The sequence below is a fragment of the Buceros rhinoceros genome, unplaced genomic scaffold (assembly GCF_000710305.1).
Source record: "Buceros rhinoceros silvestris isolate BGI_N320 unplaced genomic scaffold, ASM71030v1 scaffold19463, whole genome shotgun sequence".
In the NCBI taxonomy this organism is placed as follows: Eukaryota; Metazoa; Chordata; class Aves; order Bucerotiformes; family Bucerotidae; genus Buceros; species Buceros rhinoceros.
In genome coordinates this window covers 11420-31701 of record NW_010405617.1, presented here as the reverse complement: position 1 = coordinate 31701, position 20282 = coordinate 11420, and the positions used below count along the sequence as shown (strand labels likewise).

The 20282-nt window shown below is 40.3% G+C and overlaps 1 protein-coding gene across 1 annotated transcript; it reads left to right on the top strand.

Moving 5' to 3' along the window:
* Nucleotides 1-4164: 4164 nt before the first annotated feature.
* On the top strand, nt 4165-20021 carry SH3BGRL2 (SH3 domain binding glutamate-rich protein like 2; the record flags this gene model as incomplete). The annotated part of the gene is made up of 2 exons (XM_010133809.1): nt 4165-4350; nt 19941-20021. Coding segments are annotated over 2 exons (267 nt in total), but the record flags the coding sequence as incomplete, so codon positions are not given.
* Nucleotides 20022-20282: the final 261 nt, after the last annotated feature.

Sequence of the window (20282 nt, the reverse complement as noted above, 5' to 3'; positions counted from 1 at the left end):
CAGCTGTCAACAGCAAGCCCTTCCAGTACAGAAGCTCTTCTGAAAACAGGTTCAGGAAGCATAAAGAGGGAAAAAGAAGGAATTTGTGACCTCTTGGAAGTGTTGAGAAGCTTCCAGGTTAAATAGAGGATGTGATCTGATTTTGCTAAACTTCTGCTCCAGTCTGGACGTGATTTATGATGGTATCATCCTCGTTTTCTCATTCTGCTGTTAAATGAGCAATATTATTTCTCTTGTTACCTGAGATCACTGTCCAGGTTAGCTCGGAGATCTGTTTCTCCCCCATGTTAGTTGTATGGGAAACAGAAATCTTGTAACAGAAGAGTTTTCAGTATAGCCAAGGATTTGAAAAATAAAGTGGCTGAAAGGTGGAAGTGAGGCAAACTCTGAAGAGAAGCAAGCAAATATTTTAAGTGAAGGTCGTTAATTAACTATGGGAACAATTTACAAAGACTAGCAGATTCTCTGCTATTATCAGTCCAGGAATAGAGCTTAGGAGGGAAAAAATTCCAAAGAAACTCTTTACTCCTAAGAGGAATTAATTCAGGGATGCTGAAGACCAGAACAGATAATCCCTGAGCATGTCTGAAGTATTTCTTCAAAGCAGTCTGAAATATATCCTACTGCTGCAAATCAGTGCAAAGAAATGAAAACTAGGGCAGAAAGACAGGATACTTTAGCTGCCATAGACTTTCTTTATAAATAGGGATCCTGACAAGTGATTAGCTCATTTTAGCAGTTTTGTGTATCAGAGTGGACATCCTAATTTTCATGGTTTTCAATCCTAATAAGGAAACCAGCCGTAAATACTGGATAAAATGGAGGTGTATCTGGTTTTGGTTTTTATGTGTTACTTTTGTGACTAGAAATATAGATTAACAGTGAAACCAACCCCAGAGAAGTGATGTTCAGAAAACAATCACCCTGCTAAAAATATGGGAAACAAACATTGAATTATAATAGTAGACTATTAGCTCTATCAGAGTATTCTTCACTGCATGAAAGATAAATTAGGATCATAGTATGTAAAAATTTTCCTCTGAAACTTCACAATGGATATGTATTTTGATGGTGTATCTCATAGTGTCTTCTGGTGTGCTGAAACATATTAAAAATATTTTGGTGCTAAAGCAGTCTATCCTGTAAGAATACAGATCTTTCCTGAGTGGTACATGAGTAGTCACGAACGAAGTTTTTCTGAACGCAGTACCTCTGATTGTATCAATGTTCTTTTCAGGTTCCTTTCAGTTGCATCACACTCTGGAAACCTCAGAAGCAGCAAGGTACAAGGCTGAGTTTCACAAAGAGAACTAAAGTATCCACCTCCGTAGTTTGCCAAATGATGTATTTTTCTGCATTGAGCTCTCGACAGGAGCTCAGATTCTCTGCACAGGCTAGTGAGAGAGGGAGAATTGTCACTGCTCTTTGTGCCATGTTGTCTTTGCTCAGTGTTTCATGTGGTTGAGTGCTGGAGGTTTTTAGAACTCAGAGTAACCACAGATGAGAGCTGCGGGCAGGATTGTGAGGCTGACGCACTCCTGCGGCACAGATCCAGTTGCAGAGGAAGACAAAGGTCCTGTCGTTTTCTTGGGGAATAATCATCTGGCTTCTGTTGTGGCAGATGCTCTGAGCATCCATCTTAACCAACAAGGCGTAATTTAATAGGATTTTAAAAGTAACTAATGTTCTTGTTTTAGTTTACAGGCTTGAATCAAATCTCTTGGGGGAGGAGAAGATGGTACTTTTTTGGCTAAAAATTTTCAGGGCATTTTGTTTAAATTTATGCAGCTGACACATTCACAGCTGGTAACTCATGCAGATGTCATGTGGAGAATTGCAAGGCTTCTGGCTATAAAAAAAACCAAGCCGCAATTTATTTCACTTCAACATCTTAATTAGTTTTATAAAAATAAAAAGGAGAGATTAGGAAATGTGGGTTTGTGCAAGAATTCTGATGGTGTGAAAGCAAAATATTAGGGATCTGATTAAATCTAAGTTGCAGTTAAGCTTGTGCCCAGTGCACACACTGCTGGAAGACAGCAGATTAAAATGGGCACATGTAGATACATGTGTACTGGTATGTGGCCTGGGCCTGAGCAGTAGAGCACTCTGGTTCTGTTAGAATGGTTGCCAGCACAGCCAGCTTTGGCCAAGACCAGCTTACAGTCCTGCAAACAGCTTGTGGCTGTAATGTAGATGTTACAGCATGCCAGGGATCACTCCCAATGTACGGTTTGTATGCAGGCACGTTGAGAGGCTGCAGGTTTAACAGACTGGGCCAGATGATGCCATTTGCCCTCAGGACCAAGGGGCTGGCTCAGGCACTCTGTAGTTTGCTGCTAGTTCTGACCAGCGCAGAAGGGAATTAATGTTTGTTTTAGCAGTACTCCACTATAAGGAAATGACCTCTCCCACACATCTGTTTAAATGTCTCACTTCTGGTTGAACAAATACTTAATATTCATGTTTAAAATTCTCAGTCTCTCTCTTTTGGACCTCGCTTGCAGCTTTTCGTGCTAAAAGACAAATGAAAATTTTTTTTTCACTTCTACGTTGATAATACAATTTGTCTTTGCAATTTTTAAGGAGAGTGAAAGGCATGCTGTCGCTGTCTTCAGTACCAGCAGTGATGGTGATGGGGTAATTTTGTTGTTGTTGATAATGCATTATTTGCACAGAATTTCAGCAGCTGCCTTCTGTATGACAAAGTGATCCTTCCACATATGCCTAAAATCCCCCGCCAGTATATGTAAGAAAAGGAAAAGAGTAGGACACTGAGACACAAACTTACGATGCAGCCCGCTTCTTAAGAAAGACAGTAATCATTTAAGAGCTTTGTCTTCACAGTTTCTTGGGATGGCTACCCTCTTATTTCGAGGAAACAGTGATTTCATCAGCATTGCCTTGAAAAGTTGTGTATATTTGTGGTGCATATAGACAGGGTTATGTGTCAAGAACAACTAGCAAATGCACTTTAAAAATCCTCCGATTTCCAGATAGTATCTAGGTCATATGATACCCACAGGCATGATTCATCCACCTGGGCTTTATGCCAGTCAGCAACTGCGTGGATCTGACACTCCAGGAATACTGTAAAATTATTAAAGCTGTATTTTTTTTCTTCAAATAACACTGTTGATGATAGCTGTAAGAATTATAACATAGTTTATAGATTCTGTAAGAATTCTTTTCATCGAGTAGACACAAAAAGTACACTATGGACTGAAAAGAATGAAGAGCAGACCTAGCTGGATGAGCCCAGGTAGCTTTTTTTGGCCCTGCAGACTTTCATTTCAGAAATTCCTATCTTGACATACAGTAGTCCTATTTGAGGCAGAAGTATCTAAGTGTATCTGCTTGAAGCCCAGCTAGCTGTTAAGCGTTCATCTTAGTTAGCTACAACGAGCTAAAAACTGCCAGAGCTCTGCCTCTGTTAGGTCTTTGTACAAAGATGATAATCTCTCTGAGGGGCAGAAACCCTATACATTTAGTACAAACCTCTTTTTTTTTTTTTTTTTAAATGAAATTAGTTTTCAAGAGATTGTGCTTATTTTTAGGCACGTGTACTATGCAGACAGACACTCTTAATTATCAAAAAGCCTCACTTAGGGAATTATCAAGCTGCATTTTAAAAGATGTGTAGGTGTCTAGGAAAATAAAAAAGCGCGTAGCTGAGGTGGTTTTTTTCAGATGTACTGACATGTTTATGTCAATGAACACTTACAAGAGTATATTCTTCTGGGCCTTGCTAGGTTGCTTACCTTGCATTTCTAGGTGCCTGTATATTTAAAAAATGTACCCCCTAATACTTTGAAAACAAGCTGCCTCTTTTAACTCTTACTTCTGAAAAGTCTCATACAGATTTTTTTATTTTAAGCATCTTTATAGGGTGAAGGCCAAAATTCTCCCGGTTGAACTAAAGAGATAGCCTTCTAGAAATGAGGTAAAGAAGTATAACCTTTGCCAACATGTAAAGAAACTGCATGTTTAACTTCGATAAACTGAAAACTGAAAAAATACTTTCTACTTTGTCTTCCTGAGTTTGTGACTTCCCATCCCATGACAGTGGGACAGGAGAGGTGGAATGTTCTCAGGTTTGTAAGCATGCCTGGTTTATCCTGGACTTGCTCTGAGCTGTTTTTTCTTTTTCTTCCTTTCATCTAGATAAAGAAGAGGCAGCAAGATGTGGTGAGGTTTTTGGAAGCTAATCGCATAGAGTTTGAAGAAGTGGATATCACAATGTCAGAGGAGAAAAGACAATGGATGTATAAAAATATTCCTGAGGATAAGCAGCCTGCGCAAGGCAATCCACTGCCACCACAGATATTCAGTGGTGATCGGTACTGTGGAGTAAGTAGCTGTTATCGTTGTCAGTGAACAATATATCAGTATAACCTGTTGGCCTTTTAAAAAGCTGGGACTTTCTATTGAGGGTTCTCTAGTAGTATCTGAATTAATGGTGGTAGTTTGGGGTGATAGGATCAGGTAATGGTCACACAGTGAAAATTCAGATAGCTCATTTGTAAATCCTAAGGTTGTCTTCAGCTAGTGGATGCCCTCCATGAATGTAAGAATTTGTAATGTCACATGCTTCATGTACAACCTTCTGATGGTAAAGTCCCTTGTGAGACCACTATAAGCTGGGGGTTTATAGTTTTCTTCCTACTCATGTCTAGTCCAAACATAAAAATTCATAAGGAAATCTTTGGCAAAGTAAATGAGAACAGTGGCTAGATTGAGTTATATTGGCATTGTCATTAAGCTCCTTCTCTGCTGCTGTTACAGTGTAAATTGTATTTATACTCAGAGAGCGTTTATGCAATCAGAGTCTCTAGGATAAATGAAAACTATTTGCTGTTTGTAGAATAGTTTTATTTTTCCATAAAGCACAAAGCAGCTCGAGACTTGTCTTCCTTTGCTGAAAGACTGCTAAGCATGGGAGCCTGTAAATCTGACAACAGACTGATGGGCGGGCTGGTTTCTCTGATTGTGCAAGCTGCAATAACATCTCCATCTGCTATTGCAAGCTGAAGGGGTATCCTGTGATGTGTTAAGGATGGCACCATGTGAATGTTTTACTCTCCTGCTTAGCTGACATGGTACACTGCAGCTCTGAGTCCTACTCACTGTTGCAGTCTGGGAGAATCTTCCCAGTACTTTTACTCACCTTTGAAACAAATGTTGTAAAAAGGCCCTCTTTGCCTTGCTGTGTCTTTTCATACTTCAACCGTGTGACTTGTACGTCCTTTAGGAGGCAAGTTTAAGGTACCTGTTAGAATAGCTAGTGGGAGAGAGGACGGGTTGATATGCCACCTGGCTGCATCAGGAAGGTTTGTCTGTGAATTCAGTAGGAAAAATGAAATGGGAAAGAGGATCTTTGTGATTTATAATAGCTGGAAATGTAATGTAAATGTGGGTATTGTGTGGGTTTCTGACTTCAATATGGTGAAAATACATCCAAACTGGTCCTAAATTCGGCCCTGCCAGACTGAACGGTGCTGTAAAGAAGCTGTTTCTGGCTGATGGATAATTCAGGTCTGTTGAGAACCTATCAACTGCAGTGTAATTGTTAGCATAAGGTAGGAAGCATTAAGAAGAGATTTAGGATCCTCTGCAATAAGCAGACTGGGTATGATGCAGCAGCTAACTGGCTTCTTGAAGCAGGGTATTTAACATCTCTCCATATATGCTTTGTATTGGCCAAACTTGTTTACCTCAGTAGTATAAGTCATATCTTTCTAATTCCAAGTAAAAAATGTTGGTTAAAGAAATGTATCTGGATATGGAAGAAATTTTGACCCTCACTTACGGAGCAGCCTCTCACTTACAAATAGTATTATTTTCTTCGTTCTTTGTGATTTTTAGTTTGCCTGGGTATTTTAGGTTGTTGTTTCTTACCCTTTCAGCTTGTCTTTATAGCATGTTTTAACCTAGTCTTAGAAATTGCTGTTTGTAATTAGTAAGGAAGAAGATGTCATGCAACATGTGAGATGATCTTGGTAATCTGCCTGCTCTGCTGATAGCCATTCTAGTTGAGCAGAGTTAATCCTATTACTAGACCTCACTGTCTGCATGAACATCTTTAAAGAGCAAAGACACTTTAAAAGAAATTGTATTCTCTAGCATGAAGGAAGAGGTTTGTGCAGGTTCTCCAACATTCGTCAGTTAGCCTGCTGCATTAGTTAATGAAGTTCTTGGGTAATAAAGTGAAGGCAAAACATTATGCAGGAGGCAAAGGTCAGTGCTGGAAAGGGGGTTAAAAAAATCACAGTTAAATGAAGTCAGCAGACATTGCACATCTTGTCTCTCTTTGTCATTTCCACGTGAGTCTTTTCATGTGTTTATCTTGACATAACTTAAAAATCGTTATTAAGTAACTTAAATATGCACTGAGTTTTCTGTTAGCTGAGTTAGTGAAAATTGTACCTTGTTATTCCTGATTTGTGTCCAGGCAATTTCTAATCCAGTTTGCTCTAATAACAAACACTGTCTGTTTTAATGGATGCCAGTTCTCACCAGGAAACCCCCTAGGTACTTATTCTGGCTTATATTTTGTTACTGACAATACAGACTTATTTGCTTACAGTACAAACTGGTCAGATCCATCGCTGTCCCTCTAAATGTAAGAGGGCTAGACAAGGCAAAGCAAAGTAAGTGCAGTTTTTCTTTTGTTCATATTTTTTCAGTAGAGGTGTATGAGCAATGACTCAATGTCGTGTTCATAGCCATATTGTTTTTTTCTGTGTTTGTAGGAGCATTAGTAGGTTTTTCTTTTCTCCCCATTTTCTCTTAAGTAGAAAACCTCAGCAATGTTCATGAGGGTATTATCTCTGGATAGGTTTTTCTGGCTAGGGCATTATCATTTGAATTAATGTAATTAGTATTTGTAATTAAACTTTTCAGAATGTAACTGAATAGAAAGTAAGTTTGTCTTCAGTGTTTTCAGTAAGCATTCAAAATGGAATGGTGTCAGCCATTTGAACCCGTGATAGCTGGTGTAAGAGGGGAGGAAAAAAGGGTGACCCGTGCTTACTGGTTCACAAAATGTCTTGTACCACAGGGGAAGGGATCCTTCTGGCACCAACAGACAAACTCCTTGTTTTGAAGTATAAGCAAGGCCTTGAAATTTTCTGAGTTGATGTAATCGCAGATATGATCGTTAATCTATCTTCTTAGTATTCTGAGATTCACTCCCCAATTTTCCAGTAAGAAGTTCTGCTAATGGATTTTGAAATAATGTATTCAGCAAGAACAATTTTTATTTCCTGTAAGCAAGATAAGAGCTGAGAGCACACAAGAACACAAGTAATTTTACTGATTATCCAGTGCTGTGTCATAGTGCTGACACTATGATTATTTACATATTTTTCTGACTTTAGAATCTGTTGTTTCATCTTCATGAGATTGCTATAACGTGTGTGAGAAGAGAGTCTGCATTTCAGACAAATCAGGCACATGGACCTGCTCTTCTAATTTATAGTCGTGCAAATCTGAAATTACTACAGTTATCTTGCTCTAGTTACTGCTGTGTAACGGTAAGGAAATGTTAACACCTAGTGCATGTTCCAAGAGTGAAATCGTGCAGTTTGCATGAAAAAAAATGGTGATAATTTTGGGGAAAAAAAAAAAAAAAGACAAGTAGAGCCTGAAAAGGAGCTGGTGTTTTGACTTGAGTTGTTGGGCATTGAAGCCAGTTATGTCTTGCCTGCTTCCTTACGAAGCTCATCCTCAGTTTTAGTGGCTCCTGCTGTTGTACTTTGACGTAGAGCTATGACATACATCTCAAGTCATGGATTATTTTTCCCCCACAGGTAAACCTCCTTGAGGTACGCACTGGGTTTCCCCATTCTCCTGCATTACCCACCAAGTGCACCCTGGCCCTTTAGTGAAAGGAAGCTCACAAACGGGATTGCCTTTTCTTGAGGGAGAAGTAATCCACACTGTCTTTCCCAGCCATGTTCTCCACAGCAGCGAGGTTTTACCCACCTGACTTGTTTGATCATGCCACATGTTTCGCATTCGTGGATAACCTGTTCAATGGCTTCAGTGGTCAGGTCCACTCCTCGATCACAAGACCTTCTGTACGTTGCATCTCTTCTGAGGTGTCCTGATGTGTCATGGGCCCACTGAGCTATGAATAGCTTACCCTTACATTCCCAGTCCAGGCATGCCTTGGCCATTTCAGTTCTGGCAGCCTGATCTACCTGTTTCTTACTTCCATGGTCTTCAGTGGCATGGCTCTTGGGCATGTGAGTATCTACATAATGTATTTTTTCTCAGAGGTTTTCTACCTGGGCAGCAATGTCTTGCCACAATGCAGCAGCCCAGATGGGCTTACCTCTGTGCTGCCAGATAGTTTCTGTTGCTGTGGCCATCCCCACAGGGCATTTGCTGCCGTCTATGAGTCTCTGTAGAGACAGACTGTGGGCCACTTTTCTCTTTCAGCAGTGCCTAGGGCCAGCTGGATGGGTTTTACTTCTGCAAACTGACTCAGTTCGCCTTTGCCTGTGACAGTTTCTGTGACTTGTGGCGCTCCACACAGCAGCTTTCCACTTCCAATGTTTTCCCACTGTTTGACAGGACTCGTCAGTAAATAGAGCATAATGTTTTTCATTTTTCTGGTAATTTATTAGACAGTGGGGCATCTTTGGTGTGAATCACCCCCTTGGGTGATGCTTCGAAATATCTGCCTTCTGGCCAGTCCATGATCTCTTCTTCCTGCTCTCCCTCAGGATGAGCTTCTAGCTCCTTTACTAAGTGTATTGACCTATGCTTCCATTGTATCTTCTTGACTGCAGGAACCACTCTTGTAGTTGAGGGTTGGAATTCTGATTTATCCAGCGTCTGTGTGTCCTCAGATCCAAAGACCCTCACAGTATCCATTTGTGTGTCCGCAGATCCAGAGATCCTCACAGTCTGTCTGCGTGTCCTCAGGTCCAGAGATGCCCTCCTTTCTTTGAGCCTACCGCAGGCCCTACCACAGTACTATAGGTTGTGTCTTTATGGTATATGCAAGGCATCCTTCCTTCAAGTGATCTGTCAGTTCATCAGGATTCCATGTCTGTTCAGGAGTGAAGTCCCAGACCATTGGAGGTGAAAACTGCTCTAGGCACCTGCCCAAATTCTCCCACACGCTTTGCACCTGGGGAACTGGTTGCCCCAGGGCACATTCCTGTGTGTCATTCCCAAGTGGGTGGTTAACCTTACAAAAAGCCAAAATCAGTGTCACTGCTCATAACTGTATAACCTTCTGGTTCCATTGGGATATTCAAGAACTGAAGGGCCATTGCAACAAAGCTGGAAACAAACCTTTCTCCTGGAGGAGAAGAGGAAGTTGCCATTCTTCATTTCTTCCACAAAGCGGCTCCTGAGAGAGGAGAAAGGTGTCTAGTTATTAGTGTTCATGAGATGGTTCCCAGAGGATTGGGATGGCAGCAGTGAGGGGCCAAATACCAGATTAGGCTCAAGGCCAGTGTGTTTATCATGGTTCTCCCAGGCAAGGCAAAAGAAAGTGATAAACAACATGTTGAACAGCAAAAGCTGAAAACAGCCATTAACAAGCAGTTGAGTTTGATGTACAGGAACAGAGCATTGGAGGCAAAGAACAAACCAGCATCAGGAACAAGTGAATCAACATTGTGACCAGCAACACAAAGTAACAGCCTGCCAAGTAACAGCTAAATAGGTATGCAAGAAATGCTGGAAAAGTGGTGCTGAAATTAGGCCTGTGCCTCAGACCACCCTCTTCTGCCTTCTCTGAAATCTCCACGACTGAATATACAACCCTTTTTAGACTAGAAGTGACTCCTGGATCTTTCAGAAGATTGGAATTCTCCACTTCCCAGTGAAACTGCGCTCTGATTTTAACCTTAGAAAACTATGAGTTAGCACTTTGAAACAGTGACAGTTTTATATGCAGAAATCTGCCACTGATGTGAAACCACCTGAAATTTAGGCCAACCAACACTTAAAAGAAGTCTGTTTCCTGGTGGGAGTTTGAACTGAAAGAAAATTACTTACGTAGCAGGCTGATTCCTTTTTTTTTTTTTCGTTTTTCGTTTTGGTTTGGGTTTTTCTGTTGTTTTTTTTTGTTTGTTTGTTTATTTGTTTTGTTTTGTTACTTGGAAGCTGTTCATGTGGTTTAGAGTGTTAGGGTAAGTCTTGATAGACTTGCCAGTGGGCAGCAGTAGAGGCAGAGATATTTGATATTTATTGTCCTTCCCTGAAATGTAATATATGGGTATCAACTTCATCAAAACAGTGAAGGCCTGTAGACAAGAAAGAAATAAAATAGGCTGCTGAAAGAGGTGCAGTATTCTCAAGAAGCTATTCAGCACACAGGCAATTACTGTGGCATTGATTTCTTTGCACTATTAAGCATCAATCTCTTCTGGGTTTTTTTTTAAAGATCCTGTTAAGATTCATACATATTTCTTTCTCTGCCTTTTTTATATGCGTTGAATGGCAAATCAATAACTACTCACTGATAAGAGAAAGAGAGGATTTAAGAAAACTGGCTAGAGGCCATCTCAGTTTCTGCCCTGTCCTGTCATTGAAGACTTTGTCATTATTCTTGTGCCTACAGATACAGAAAGCTTGAACTCTGTCTCTCTGGATCCTCAGGCAACGTGAGAGAATTCACCTTAGCATGCCTGCTGTAGTGTGTTTACTTCAGAAGCTGGAGCAGTTGTGAGGCAAATTTGGTATTCAGGAAGTCTACATTTGCTTCCCTGCACCCTTGGAGGTGTCTCACTTAGCATCTTGGTGGCCTCAGTCTGAGGGATAATCTCTCTAGATAAAGGTTGGTGTGAATTGTTCAGAGATTATGTAACAGCTGTTAATGATTGATGATGATGAAACTTTCTTGGTTAATTATTTTTGCCATCAAAGGTAGAGTTTCCTGCATGGCAGATTTGAGCTGTTTTGAAATTGTCCTTAATTACTTTTTGCAATTGCATTGGAGTAGTTTGTGGCTCACAGTTGTCCACAGACCCTAGGCTGAATGTGAGTGACTAGAGACCAGGGACACAGCACTGTTTATCTTTCTGTTTAAGCCCTTTTCTCAAGCAGGGAATATAGAAGGCAGAGCTGGTGTTGGAAAGCCCATGTGTCATCTCCATGTTGGCAAGATACAGTTCAGGCCATTCACAAGGTCTGTATGGTTATAACTTACAGACTATGCTCATGGTTTTACAGTCCACTTCTCCATACTTTTCTGTGTCCTGAGGCAAAGAGCTTTAGTTCGTTGTGACACGCACTTAATAACAGGGAGTGTGGTACCAGAGGCAAAGTGTAGAGCAGCCAACCTGCCTGGTGTTAGGGCTTAGAAAATGAAAGCTCAGCAACTCAGTAAAAATAAAATAATCCAAGAATTTTATCCTCTTTAGAGCAGATAGCACTGATATTAGTAATGCATTGTAGTGCTGCTGTTTACCTTGCAGTGAAGAGAGAACATTCCTGTTGAGCATTTATTTGGACTCTTTTCCTCTCTGCATTCTAGACGTCATTAATAGCCATTTGAAAGTGAAGGAGCATGTATTTTGTAAACCATCTCACCATGTAAGGATGACAGCTGTCAAAGATTTGATACATCTCTGAAGACACCTTACTGTGTTTGCATGCTCTCTATTTCCTAAATGTAATAATATAGGGTGTTTGTACTTAAAAATGACCAGTATAAAATTAGAATTGTCTCCTTTACAGGATATAGTATAGAATATTACTTTTTTTCTTTTTTATTTTATATTTATTACATTGATGTTCTGCAGAACTTATGGATAATCAGTAAGTGTGACGTAATTACTAACAATTTTGTTTGGGATCCTAATTCTTCTTTGCAAGGAATAGAAACTTCCTATTGTGCCATTCTTTCTTGAAGAAAAGGAGTTTATTCATGAAGGTGTTGTGGACTAATTTGGTTAAAATCTTTTATAAAGGGCCAGTTCTACTAAAATATAGGATATATGGGATATAGGAGGAAAGGTTAAGAAAGCTTACCAAGTGGCAGTAATGCTTTGAGGACACACAGTATTGCACAGAATACAGATGTAGCAGTATATTGGAACAATATCTAGAGAAGGCCATGGATGCTGTCAGAGAACAACCAGGATGAAATAAATACATGACAGTGCACCACTGTTCATTTGTAATCATGCAAATTTGATTTTCTTCTAAAACACTTTGAAGATATAGCAGCTTTATAGTCAATTCATAAGTAAAAATGGTGTTAATACATTGCAGTGCCATTACAATTAGTGTGGCTTTTTTCTTTCCTTAGTAGCCTTCCATTTCTGTCATCTCTGAAGGAAACACAGAAAACAAAGGAAGTGCTGAAAGATGATTCTGCCAGTGTCCGCTTCCTAAAATAAACAAGTGGAAGGGGAAAATCCATATTTCATTTAGTGCTCTGAGATGTCACCTAATATTGATATGAATAAAATGCTTTAAGAGGAAAACCAACCAACATGTGATTGTCGTGTCCCTTGTAAAGTTACAGCTGCCTTAAAACACATCCAAGTTAAAATACGTGCATGCAGAGCATCTGTGCAGCATGGTCAGTTTATGTCTTTTAGTCATGAACTTATGTAAAAGGATGACTACATAGGTAACTCCCTGATGTTTCCATCCCTTCCTCTTCTCAAATTCCTGTCGTGATCTGATTTGATAATATTCTTATCCAAACAATCTCTAAAATAATATGCTGAGCTGGAAGGTGCATAGAAGGGGGATGTGGCACCTGTTATCATCAATAGTACTTATTGATTCTGCTGCTGACTCCCCTGGATACTCCCCTGCCCTAGGTGGGCACTCTGCTGGTTGAGTACTTCAGTGCTTGGCTGGGGGAAGCCCTTCTGTGCTTGAACTCCCTGTCTTAGAGATGAGGGAGAGGAGTTCTTAGACAGCTGATGTCTGTGTACCCTGTCACAGCTGCTGAATGAATGGCAAACATCACATCGGCTTGTCATGTACAAAACAATAGAGCTGTAGCTGACATCTGCTCCCTTTTATTAAAGTCTTTGTTTCTGGAAGCTACAACTGAAGAGATTACTGAAATAAACGTCTGGCCCTTAGCAGAGGAGTAACAGGTTGCTTTGCAGAAACAATTGTATAAGCTTTTTAAAAATCTTGTGCAGAGTTCTTATTAGAATGTGAGATAATTGAAAACCATCATGTTTAGCTTGTCCTGAGTCATGCAGACAAGTTCTTTTTTTTTTTTTTTTTTTTTGTTTTTTTTTAATTTTACAGGGGTTTTGCCCTAGTTGAAATACTTTTCATGTATAAAGACTGGAGTCATGCGGACAATTTTTTTTTTTTTTTTTTTTTTTTTTGTATTTCTATAATATTAAAGGAGATTTGCACGCACACACGTTGTCTAAGGATAACCAAACTGCCCTTTTTGGGAAGGATGCTAGCAGCTCATTCTCAGTGGCATACAGTATTCACCTCAGTCAGTAGCAAAGTGCTGATTCAATGCATCTAAATTATGGGTTCCCCACTATGTTAAGAGCAATTATGTTGCCCCTTTTATAAGGATGGAGATATCATAATCATTTATTAAAAATATTGACAAAGAGAAACAAATTCAAACAGCATGCCGATAGACTAATCTTTAAGTGCTCTCCAGTAATGAATGCATTATAAAAAATCTGCATGAAAAGCATGGCAGGCTGTATTTGAGTGGGTTCCCTGTGTTTCTGCTTTCTGGTGTGGTAAGCAATAAGGATTTGTCTAAGATGTTTAATAAACTCACTCTTTCTTTTTTGCCTGTCTCTAGCTGTTTTTCTGAAACAAGTAGCACTTTGTGTTTATAATTCTTATTACATTCCTCTTTCATGAACTTCAGCCTTCTGGTGAAGCCATATAAACATTCAGCATCTTTAGTGTGCTGTGGCAATGTGCCCTATGGGTCTGCTGAGCCCTACATCCAGTACCAACCATCCTGCCACCACAGTGAGCTTCACAGCCTTCCTTTCATTACCACCTGGGGTAACTTTGCTCCTGAAGACCTTTGCAGCCACGACCTGCCTCTCTATCCTGCTTTAGAGTCACTCAGCAGGAGCAGGGAAAGCAAAGAAGAGCTTTATGCCATGCCAGGCCAGAAAGATTTTGCCTGGCTGTAGGGGAGCTGTTGAAACTTCAGAACAGCTAGCTTGCTTTGTTTTCAACAAAGCAAGAGCTTACTAGGTCAGGTAGCCCATTCCCCAGTAGCTCTGAGAGCATCTTTAATGCTGTAAGCATTCTGGTAGTAAATCAGAGGGGCTGTAGCTTGCTCAGAGTGCTTGGTGGGTGATCAAGCTGCCATTGACTTTAAGGGTGAGGAGCTAAGCCTAAAGCAGTCAGATGGCTGTTACCCTGTTAAGAAGTCTTTTATGACTTGCAATAGCTTTTTGCTTGCCTTATTTACACTCCTGTCATTTCTCTATCCCCTCAAACCATCCTGAGATACATTTTTTTTTTTTCTCCTAACTAGCATTTGTCATTCTTTGTAACCTTTCATACCCCCGTCTTTGTGATTTATTGTCTGTATTTTGGGCTTTTCAATTTTTTCAGGGGGATTGAGCATCTCTGCATCACTGATGATTCACATCCACTGTCTCGATGTCTCCTTAGTTTTAGTAGCCTTAACCAGCTAATGATGTTGCCAGAATTTTATATGTCAATAGCAGCTCTGGAAAACACAAAGGATTGTAATTTAAAGCGATACAGTCAAAATTATATTTGTTGTCTTTTGAAGTGGGCTAGTGGGTGGTAGTTTGCCATACTCATGTATTTTTAGGTTAACAGCTGCCTTCTGAATGCCTCTAGGGCGTCATCGGGGGCCACTTCCTTGCACAGGGGCAAGACAACACTGCTCAGCTGATCCCAGCAAAGCCACAGTGCCCACTGGCTTGGTAGAGCTGCTTGGGACAGTGACAAAGGGATCGTGTTAACTTGCTACTGGTGACAAAGCCTGGTGCAGAAACAGGGAACCCCTGCCTTGCCAAAACCAGCAGGTGGTGATGCCCCTCCTTTGTGGGAGGCAGAGCGTCCCACAGAATTTTTCCAAGTGGAACCCATCGTCTCATGAGTGCGTTGGGCTCTTCCCTGTGTATGAAGCTCTCAGCTTCCACTGAGCTTGGCACCATTTTCCTTCTTCAGCTGCTGCATTTACTGCTGGTAGCAGTGGGATGTTCTTCATATGAGACGAGAATTTCCATGTGCTCATCAGTGGAGATAGTGTCTTTACATGCAGCCTAAATCTGCACAGACTTTCTGTCCTTAAAAAGGTAAAGTCAAAGACAGGATGTTTTTGGAACATGTGTTATTGTACTGGTATTACACGGAAGGCCAGGGATGCCCACTTTGAACTCCTACCACATGCCAAAGCATAACTGATGAGTCCTTGAGATCATGTTCCTTGAGATCATGCTTCTCAAAAATCTTTTAAGGAACTACCATACTGAAGTGATTTTTTTCAACTTTTATAGGACTACTATGCATTTTTGTAACCTTTTTTTTCACGTTTAAATATCTCAAATACATAGTTTTGGGATGCCTTACAAGGCTAAACGAGCCCCGTCTGCACGGTTTTGAAGTCAGAGTTGTCCTTCTCCTAGGATGGTTGCCCGAAGCCCGAAGGGTGTGCTCATCGCTTGCAGTGAGCGTGGAAAAAGCCCTTCCCAGATCTTCATTCACGAAGCCAAGCCGTGGTGGTGGTGATAGTTTTGGGATGATATATTTTCATTGCAGACATTAGTAGGAAAAAACTCCTATTTAAAATTTTACTGCTACTTTATCTAAAACCATGATGCTTCTTCCCTCCATTCCCCATGAAAGTAAGAAAGCGTCAATAGCATTTTAATATGTTTCGCAGTGCAGATATCTCGCAACATCGGGGATGTTGCTTCTGGTGAATAATCTCTTGTGACATTAAATATTCTGTTCCTTTTAAAATTAATGAGTCCACTGGGTTTTGTGCTTTTTCAAACATACACTTACTCAGTTTAGCTTATTGTTTAACCTTCACAGTTTTTTCAGTAGGTGAATCCAGATTTGATAATCTGTAAAAATGTAGAAAAAATATACTAAATCAGGCCTAAGTACTTCTGGAAGTAAAAATTGATGACTAGCACTTGCAGAAAGCTTTTTATGATAATGGAGATGAATCTGGGCTCCTGAGGTAGTAGGAGCCAACAGGGAAACATGGGTGAAATATCTCAAAGGAGTTAAGGGGTGGTCCTCTAAATAGCTGACATGGCCGACAGCCCAGCTAAAGTCCCTCTACACCAATGCACACAGCATGGGCAACAAAGAGGAGAAGTTGGAAGCCACTGTACTGCTAGAAAGCTATGACCTGATTGCCATTACTGAAACTTGGTGGGATGAATCCCATGACAGGAGTGTGGCTGTTGATGGCTACAGGCTGTTCGGAAGTAGCAGGCGAGGAAGGAGGGGCAAAGGCTTTGCCCTCTAGATCAAAAAATGGATAGAGCATGAAGAGCTGTCCCTGAAGAATAGCCACGAGCAGGTTGAAAGCTTATGGGTAAAAATTAGAGATGTAGGCAATGAAGGGAACCTTGTGGTTGGTGTCTGCTACAGGCTGCCTGATCAAGGGGAGCCTATTGATGAAGCCTTCTTACTTCAGTAACAGGAGGCTTTGTGCTCGCAAACTCTCATCCTGCTTGGGAAATTCAACCATCCCAACATCTACTGGAAAAGTGGCACCGAGAGTTGTAGCCAATCCACGAGACTCCTGGTATTCACTGAGGGTGACTTATTAAACCAGGTAACAGACAGAACTTTCAGAGGGTGTGCAATATGGATCTGATGATCACCAATGCAAGTGGCTCATCAGTAATGTCAAGATTGGAGGCAGCCTGGAGCTGAACTTGGCAAGGGACTGTCTTCACATGTCGTTGCTTGTATAGCTTGTGTCCCTCATGGCCCTTCATCTGCTTTAGCAGAGTCAGACTGGACCATCTGCAGGTTTAACAGCATCCATGCAGTTTGCAGAGATCAAGGGCTTAATCAAACATCCTTCTGCAGAGCATCAGTATTTCATACTACTCCTCTAGGTATTCAGTGATTCTATCTTCCCTTTTTAATCCACGGCATTGTTGAGGTTGCTTTCAGTACTGTTTCAGCTTATGCCATGGCTTACTTGTGAGATCTGTCTGTTTTATTTGGATTTACTTTCTGGCTATTAATTGTAAATTTATGTTAATTCAGAAATTATCAGAAGTTCATCACCTTTAATGATTTAAAAATTGATCTTAAAGTGTCTATTCCTTCTGTTTATTTAATTTCAGGGTTATGTAGAACAGACAGTACCTAAAATTAAGACTGAGGGAACTTAAACCTGTGTCTAATATCTTCATATGTTAGCATTTTAAACAGTAATGGTAATAGTTCTGTGCTCGTAATGATAAGCAGCATGTTTGCAAAGTCTGTTTTCCCATCTATGACGCTGATCATTCCAGGAGGTTCTACCTCCCTTTGCTCCAGAACTACTTAATTCCTTCAAATGTTTCCTTCCCCCAGCAGTGAAAGCGAGTAAATTTGACTTTCCCCAGAGAGTGAAGTGAGTAAATGGTATCCACTGGAAATTATGCATTGCACAGAGCTGAACCATGGATATGAAACCCAGCTAGAAGAAGTGTGTGGGCTCTCTCTCTCTGTGTATACGTAGATACACACACACGTAACAGAAGCTGAGAGGGTCAGACATGAGGCTTAGCTCTGCCCTAGTCTGTAGAACAGGAATATGCCACATTTTAAGAAGATGAAGCAAAAAGCCATCTTAAGAAGGTTTACTCTTTCTACTTATGTCAGCTAATATGTCTGAGGCCTGATGACCATCATACGCTCCTGCTGGCCTCTCCCTGTCTTTCAGGGCTGATGCTTTTAGTATAGAGGGTTAGGCTGGGAAACTGCCTCTGTGCAGCTGTGGTTCTTTTCTGGGCTGAGGGTATTTGAATGATTATGCAACTGCAGAGAATCACTTTGCTAGGACAGTTGTGTTCACATTGGTAAAGCAGTATATCATTACAGAAATGCTAGTAAAGCATCTTTGTCTAGTGCACCATGAAGGTTTTAAGAGAAATTCTGCACATCTGCAGGATGACTATGGATCTCATGGGAGCCATATTATCCTTGCTATGGTGGCTAAGTATTTTCTGTCCAAACAATCTTTTATTTTACATTGTTGGAGAGAAAAAAAGGAGAACAGATGGAAGTAAAGTCTTCATCTACAAGCACACAGTTTCCTGACAAAGTTATTTCACAAAAAAACAACCATTCTTCTGCAAGGATATAGTTTGTTATATCATATAATTGGGTCTGGCTGGTGGGATGAAGGCTGTTCATGGATTCGCACTGCATTGTGACCCAGATAAATACTGGGAAGCAGAATGCTTGCCCAGACCATTTCTGCTTCCTGCTCAGGATCTGAGAAGCCAAAATGTAAGCACAAGTGGATGGGCTAGGCATGAGTAAAGTCTGGTTGGAAGATCAAAGAAGGTTCCTACTCTTGGCATATCCTATGACAGTCTTCCAAGAATAGTCAGATCAGAGAAAGATTTCTGCTTTTCAATTAGAGCTTCTTCTGGTTATCTTACATGGTACCCTGTGGTTGTGGGATGGTTTGAAAGGTTACAGGTTCAAGAGAAAGCAGGAGTGGAAGGAGACAAGTGGGCAAAGCAGCTGCTGCTGGGGAAAAATTGAGCTCCAATTTCAGAGAAAGCAGCTGAAACTGAAACAATGAAAGATGAGCCCTCAAAAAGTAATGAGATTAGAGGTTAGGAGCCAAAGAAATGCTAATTTTGGGGCTCGGGTGTGTTCGGAATGACTGTTGCACACATGGGAAGCATGCGGAAGCACGGAGACTGCCTGTTACTATTCTTTGTTGAAAGCATGTATGTGCACAGTCAATATTTAAAGGGATTTCTCTTGTTGAATGCTGTCAAGTTAAGCATATCTACTACTCTTAGATATTTAGAGATAATCACTATGTAGTCATGAGCATATATACCTGAAATTTCCTGACATTTGCAGAGTATTTTACATGTCAGAAGTGGTTAAGTAAAGATTAATATTTCCATTTTGCAGTTATGTGGTGGAGGAAAAGACTGAACTGGGTGCTTTAGTGTTTGCTCGTGGTCATAGAGGAAATCTTTGCCAAACCATGAAGAGAACATGAAACTTCTTGGCTTCTTGCCATATGCCAAATCCGTTCACTAAACTGTGCTGTTTTTTCTTTTTCCCTTGAAAAGTGAATATTGTCAGCTCATCTGATGATAGAAGAGTAGCAGGTGTCCAATGCAATAAATGCAGTAAAAGTGGTAGTAACACTTTGAGATCAGAACCCGATCTTAAGCAGGTGAAACCTAAAAGGAACTTAATCGTGATAATGAAGCTTATTTTTTAATCTTTTTATACAGTGTTTCTTTATGCTGTCATTTTGTATTAACTATGTGGTTGTCCAAGGCTGAGATATGTTGCTGATTTCAAAGGATATGATGATGATGAAATCTCTGTTCCACCACTGAAGAAATAAGGATGCCTTAGAACGTCTTTTTGGAGGTTTCCATGTTATGAATTATTTTTGTTTGCTAAAATGTGTGCTGGAAACCCAGTGCATTGTTAGACACTTAAATACCTTTAAAATATACCCACAATAGATTTCTTGTTAATGCAAGTCCATGTTTATATTTTCCTGACAAATAGAGTGAAAGGTGGTGTACTTAGAGAATTTATGTGTTTTTCTTTGCCATTGTAGTTGGTTATATTACAATTTAGAATAGCTTTTAGGTTTGCACAGGAGAATATCGGTAAGTATCAGTGTTCTCCTGAGCATTATCACCCTTTAGTCTAATACGTGGTGTGAAAAGATCAATCAGGAAAACACGAATACAAATGTTGAGTCTTTTTTGTTTGTTTTTGTTTTGTTTTTTAATCTCTAGGATTACGATGGCTTCTTTGAGTCAAAGGAGACCAACACTGTCTTCTCCTTTCTTGGACTGAAACCTACTTTGGCATCAAAGGTCAGTGTAGCGTTGCAGACTTTTCATGGAATTCTTGCAATAATTGAGATTGAATTTTCTTTGAACTGAAAGAACTCTGTGTGTTTGGCTGCGCCATTTCCCTGATCCATACCTTGTCCGTAGCAACTTTATGCTAATGAGGTAATTGTAACAGTTGCCATGAAACCAAGCATATACATGGGAGTTAATTTGAGACAATAGATAAATGAAGTTTAAAGAATACGCTCTCCCTCACATTTTCAATCTAAATTGAAAGCAACT